The sequence below is a fragment of the Trypanosoma rangeli genome, assembly GCF_003719475.1.
Source record: "Trypanosoma rangeli strain AM80 chromosome Unknown Tra_15.4_contig_00637, whole genome shotgun sequence".
NCBI classification, from domain to species: Eukaryota; Euglenozoa; class Kinetoplastea; order Trypanosomatida; family Trypanosomatidae; genus Trypanosoma; species Trypanosoma rangeli.
The window spans coordinates 1-6194 of record NW_021706386.1 but is presented as its reverse complement, the minus strand read 5'-3'; the positions used below and the strand labels follow the sequence as shown (position 1 = coordinate 6194).

The window sequence follows — 6194 nt, the reverse complement described above, 5'->3', positions numbered from 1 at the left end:
CCAGCCTCAGCCACAATATGGCCAGCCTCAGCCACGTTACGGGCAGTATCAAGCTGGGTATGGCCAGCCTCAGTCTCAGCCTCAGCCTCAATATGGCCAGCCTCAGCCAGGTTACGGGCAGTATCAAGCTGGGTATGGCCAGCCTCAGTCTCAGCCTCAGCCTCAATATGGCCAGCCTCAGCCAGGTTACGGGCAGTATCAAGCTGGGTATGGGCAGCCCCAGCCAGGTTATGGGCAGCCCTATCAGCCAGGTTACGGACAAGCACCATCTGGTAATGCCATACCCGCTACCAATACACCGGCCGTCCCTGCTCAGGCATCGTACTTTGATTACACCGCGCCGGCAAGTTATGGTGAGGTTCAGCACTGGGAGGGTTCGAACGAATGGGAGACAAGTATGCTCCGTGCGCCGTGTGAAGAGCCATGTTTTTGCATAGCTGCGTGTTTTTGTCCTTGTTGTTGTGCTATAATGCAACGCAAAAAGTTGTTGCTTGGCGACTGGTCTCGTTACATCTGTTGCGCCGGACTTTGTGGAGATCTTTCTTGTTGCGCCGGCGAAAGCCTTGGGCCATTCTGTATGTGCATGGAAGCTACCTTTTGTCTTGGATGTGCTGTACACGGCAATCGGTTCATGGTGCTTCAACACTATAATCTTGAGAATGATTGTTGTGATATCTGTGTTACGTGCCTTGCATGCTTGCTGAGCATATTCGCTTTAATCTTGCAAAATGATTCTATAAAAATGCTAGCAGACATCGTCTTTTATGCCACAGTTGGGTGTATGCTGGCCCAACATGAGCATCAGATGAGGAAACTTGGCTATCCAAAGGGGCAGAATATGGTATAGGACAGTAGATGGATCCTTCAAATGTGGTTCATACGTTCAACGATGGACATTTTTTTTTTCTTTTTAAGAGGTGGGGTGGGTGGGGGTGGGGGGAGGGATAACGTGTGTATGCGTGTGCATTATTAGGGACTACCAAAGACGCATATTTCTATTGTTACAATGTGCCTGAGGGCGTCACTAACCTCGTTGAATTTGGGGAGGTGTTAGCGGTGACGTGCGCAAAAATGTGCGAGACCACTCTTTCCAGCTTCATACGTTGTTGTTGCTGCCGTTATATACACTTCTAAGCTTAAAGATTTTTATTTTCGTTTGTGTCATGCGCATCATGAAGTGCTCTCCGACGATCTCGCTTTGGGAGATGGTGACAATATAGTTGTTTATATCCCACATGTACTTACCCTCTACTACTGTTGATATTTATTTATTTTTTGCGCGGGAGGATTCCGGCCGTTGTGGATCATCAACGACTGCCGCTTTCTGCGTCCATTGTGAGGGTGCAGTCATCAAAGCTTGCTGGTTTCACTGTATACCGCCTGCAGGGGATTAGTAGAACTCCCTTAAATTTGAATGATGGGCGCATGTTGACTCAAACTGTGATCTCCCTTTGTTATCTCCTTCTCTGTACTTGTAGGAGCCTGTTTGTTATTATTATTAATACCACTATTTCTGTTTGTTTTTACTATTGCTTTTTTCCCCTGCTTTGAAGATGGAGGTAGACGGCAGCGATGGGGCGCGGCAGTCGTTAATTGGCCGGCAGGTTTTTTTATTCCACCCCGTGCGGGCCTGGGAGCAGGCTGTGGTCGAGAGCCTGAACGAGCAGCAGGAAAGAGCAGTGGTGGTTGTCCGTTGCAAATCAGGCGAGACGTTCAGCCTCCCTGTGGGCGCGGACGCACTTTTTGTCCCCACCGTCCCGGGAGCTTTGGGCGTCCTTCCCGACGATCTTCTGGAGATGCCTGAACTGCACGATGCACTCCTTCTTCATGTGTTGCGGGGTCGATATGTCAAGGATCTAACGTACATGCGCATCGGAGAGATGGTGCTGTCGGTGAATCCCCACAAACTCATTGCGTCTCAAATGGATGAGTGCATGGGGGCCTATCTTGACCACCTCGACACGGCGCAGCTTCCTGCAGGACTCGCTCCGCATGTCTGGGGTGTGGCGCATCGAGCATATGTGGAGATGCGTGTACGGCAGGTGAACCACTCCATTATTGCCTCGGGGGAGAGTGGCAGTGGGAAAACGGAGGCGTGCAAGAAAATGCTGAAATATTTGTGTGCGGCGTCTGAGCGGGTGGCGACAGATGCCGCTGTGAGCCAGCGCATGCAGCGCATTAGTGAACGGGTGCAGATGAGTAGTGTCGTGCTGGAGTCGTTTGGAAATGCCAAGACGGTAAAGAACGATAATAGCTCCCGGTTTGGAAAATTTATGGAGGTTCAGTTTGATGCGAAGGGAGTCATGGTGGGGTTGCGTGTCACGCCATTTCTGCTGGAGCGCTCCCGTGTCGTCACGTGTGGGGCAGAAGAGCGTGTGTATCATGTCTTTTATCAGCTGGTCGCCGGAGCCGAAGCAGCCATGCGGCAGCGCCTTCGACTCGGGGCTGCTCGTGATTTTGTCCTCCTTGGAAAAGGCAGTTGCCTCTCTTTGAAAAACAGCGGCGTTGATGACGCCAGGGATTTTCAGGTTTTACAGGCGGCTCTCACGAGTGTCGGGTTTTCCGCGGAGGAGCAGCACACGCTGTGGAGTGCTGTCGGTGCCATCCTGCACCTGCAGAACATCGTGTTTGGTATGCGGCGGGTCGACGACTCTGCCGTACTGAGTGGCGGAGACGCGCAGACGGCGGCGTTTGTCGCATCGGAGCTTCTGCTTCTCCCTGACCCGGCGGTGTTCGTGGCGTGCCTCACCACAAGTACAGTTGTCGTCGGCGGCGATTGCGTGACAAAAAACCTTTCGGTGCAAAAGGCCGGAGACCAGCGCGACAGCATCTGCAAGTTTATCTACTCGAAGCTCTTCCTGTTTGTCGTCCAGAAGATCAACGCGGCCACTGCAAGCGGGGCGGATTTTGACTGCCCGGAGGTTTCTCTCTTGCCCGTGGACCATCCAGTGCCCTCCAGCCTGCGCCCGCCGCCCACGTGGATTGCACTGCTTGACATCTTTGGCTTTGAGGACTTTCAGGTGAACTCGCTGGAGCAGTTTTGCATTAACCTCGCCAACGAGTCCCTGCAGAGGCTGTACACGGAGAAGATGTTTCTTGCTGACATGGAGGAAATGCGCATGGAAGGTGTGGAACCAAACATCACGGAATTTGTAGATAATCAGCTTTGCCTGGTGCTCCTGCAGGGCTCGAAGAACTCCGTCATCTCCCACCTGGATGACGCCTCGTTGCTGGACGTACGGCGCTCGCACACAAATCCGGACTTTGTGTTCCTTAACTCCATCACGTTGACGTTTTGTCCCGACTACCAGTCCGCGCCTGGAAAGACGGTGCAGAGTGTGCTGGACCGGAACGAGGCTATTGACAACCCCGCCGCCTACTTCTACAGGGGACGCCTGGACGACGACAGTTTCACGATCCGGCACTATGCAGGGGACGTCAAGTACTGCGTCCACGGGTTTGTGGAGAAAAACAACGACTACATGAAGGACACCTGCGCACAGACGCTGCACAACACCACCTCATGGGTACTTCGTGACATGATGAAGATAACCGATGCAATGGTGGGTTTGCTGGGCGATGCAAATGCGCCTGGGTTCCCCATGCCAATATTGCGTGCATCACGCCGCACCGTCGCCTCGACCTTTCGTAACTCACTGCGTCTCTTGATGGAAATGCTGAACAACAGTGAGTGTGACTGGGTACGCTGCATCCGTCCCCATTCAAGGCGGCAGGCAGGCCTTTTTGACGGGAAGCTGGTTCTGGAGCAACTTGTGGCTACTGGAGTGCTTAGCACCGTTAAGCAGCGTCAGCGCAACTATCCGTTTCGTCTCAGCTGCGCCGAATTTGCCCGACGGTACCATCTCTTCTCTCTGTCTAACCGTCCACGGCAGGCAAGCCCAGCGCTTAGAGATAAATGCTTAGCGTTACTGCAGACCACCGGTATCAACGAAAATCTAGCGCAAGTGGGAAGCTCTCGTGTATTTCTCACGGCATACGCACACAGAATGTTGGAGACCCGGCGGGCGCAACGCGCAAAGGCCATGGTGACGGTTGTGGAACAATACCTGACCAGCTTCGCCGCCCGCGCGTATGTACGTCTGGTACGTATAACTCGGCACGCCGTCAAACTGCAACGCATCTTTCGGGGCAACATGCGCATACGACGATGTGTGCGTCAGTACTACGCAGAACTGCGTCGCAAACGCCACCAACTTTTTTTGGAGTTAACTAAAACCGTCCTGCGTGCTGAGGCAAACGCCCGTGCGGAGTTGCTCAACGAAGGCGAGTCCGATGTGCAGGAGGTGTGGAGGGAGTTTCGTGCCCGTCTTGTTCCTCTCGTGGCGGCTGTGCTACGAAACGTGCAGTTGGTAGAGGCAGGGCAGCGGGAGTGTATTTGCTCCCAGGCTTTTTCATGCTACAACCTGCTGCGAGACGCGTTTCAGCGGGAGGCCACCACGGCGTTGGAGCGGGAACGACGTCGCATAGCCATGAAGCTGGAGATGGACGCCAGAGCGCGTTCAAGCCTGTTGGGCAAGGCTCTGGAAGCGTTGCAGATGGTGGCTGCAGAAGAAGAAGATGCCTTTCAGGGGTTGCACGACAACGTCATTGCTCCGATGGTGCAGAGGCTAAAGGCACAGGCCCGTTTCATCCGAAGACTGCAACGCTGGAGGGATAGACGTTTGCAGGAGCTGTTTGACGCGCTGGCGTCTGAGGAGCGGCGTTGGGCTGTGGTGCAGGCAGAAGAGCTGGACCAGGAGGCGGCACGGTGGCGACGCCTTGTGGGGGAGAACGAGTACTTGAGGGAGATGCGGTACTTTGGCTCCCTCTCGGATGAAATGTGTGGTGTGTCTCCCATCTTCCGTGCCTTCCTCAGGGATCGTGTCCCCTCAGCGGTGCTCCACACGCCCATCCACGCCAGCCCCCGGGCGGTAGCATCCATCGGAGATGTCACCTCCTTTCGGGACTACAGAGACTACATGCGAGGTGAGTTTCATCGCGCTCGCGCCAACGGGACGGCGCCCGACTATCGGCAACACACGCACCGCGCCGACGAGCCCTGTAAAGTCTGTAACCTTTCGTTTTGCCCACCGCGGCGGGCGGCTGCCACGAAGACCTCTGCTCTCTCTCCCACGAGGCGTCCAACTCGCCGTCGACTAGAGGATGAGTACGGCGACAGCGACGACAGCTTTGACGAACTCCGGTACGAAGTGGGGGGCCGGCAAGAGTTGAAAAAGCGTCTTTTGTGAGCATGACGATACCTATCGCAGTTTTTTTTTTTCCTCCTTTCTTTCTTTTTCTTTGGTCCGTACTTCTTGTCATGCATTTGTCCCTACAATTCTCTTGGGCAGCCGCCAGCAACGCAACCGCTACACCGGCCCGGGTGCTATGCGCTGTCGTATGCCACTATCCACACCCCGCACTCTCTGAGTAGAGTGGCGGCAGCAGCCAAAAAAATTTTTTTTTCTTTTTTGGTGCAATAAATGAATGCATCGATGTGGGTTGCACTACATGTTGTTGAAACACTGCAAGCTTTTCCAATGCGAAACGGGAGTCATAAGAATGGGCTCATGTCCTCCGGGTCTGAGGGGTCGCCTCCTTGTGAGAAGGGGCGTGTGACACTCTGGGGACCGCCTTTGACCCCATGCTCTTCATCAACATATTCTCGATGTCGCCGTTTTTTTTTCTTTCCAGCTAGCATCTCTGAGGTGGCAGTCGCTAACGATGACCAGCACAGTCAACGCCGCGGTCCTGAAGTACCTTAAAGAGCACTACTCCGACGTTGCACAGGCATTCCAGCACGAGGCACCCATCTCTAAGCGTCACAGCCTCTCAAACGGCATAACAGTGGAGACACTTCTTGCGTCCATCAAGCCGGTGTAAAACATCCGCTTGAACATTTTTTGTCGGATGATGAGGAACCCATCAAAAAAAAAGCAGAACTGGGCGGAAGGCCGCTATCCCGGACAGCTCCGATGACGACGATGAGCCTGTGCGGAAGCCGGCGCCGAAGGCAAAGGCGTCACCTGCAATGAAGCCTGCTGCAAAGAAGGCCGCTATCCCGGACAGCTCTGACGACGACGATGAGCCTGTGCGGAAGCCGGCGCCGAAGGCAAAGGCGTCACCTGCAATGAAGCCTGCTGACAAAGAAGGCCGCATCCCGGACAGCTCCGATGACGACGATGAGCCTGTGC

The 6194-nt window shown here is 54.4% G+C and overlaps 3 protein-coding genes across 3 annotated transcripts, besides 1 other annotated feature; all 3 read left to right on the top strand.

Moving 5' to 3' along the window:
- On the top strand, window positions 1–437 carry TraAM80_09638 (uncharacterized protein; the record flags this gene model as incomplete). Its single annotated transcript, XM_029386308.1, has 1 exon — window positions 1–437. A coding segment is annotated over one exon (437 nt), but the record flags the coding sequence as incomplete, so codon positions are not given.
- A 32-nt stretch (window positions 438–469) lies between these two features.
- On the top strand, window positions 470–847 carry TraAM80_09637 (uncharacterized protein; the record flags this gene model as incomplete). The annotated part of the gene is made up of 1 exon (XM_029386307.1): window positions 470–847. One exon carries the CDS (start codon window positions 470–472, stop codon window positions 845–847), a length of 378 nt encoding a protein of 125 aa, XP_029233829.1.
- A 706-nt stretch (window positions 848–1553) lies between these two features.
- Window positions 1554–5249, top strand: TraAM80_09636 (putative myosin heavy chain; the record flags this gene model as incomplete). The annotated part of the gene is made up of 1 exon (XM_029386306.1): window positions 1554–5249. The coding sequence occupies one exon, from the start codon at window positions 1554–1556 to the stop codon at window positions 5247–5249; it is 3696 nt and encodes a 1231-aa protein (XP_029233828.1).
- A 21-nt stretch (window positions 5250–5270) lies between these two features.
- Window positions 5271–5303: a sequence feature (A-rich).
- Between the last annotated feature and the right edge of the window lie 891 nt (window positions 5304–6194).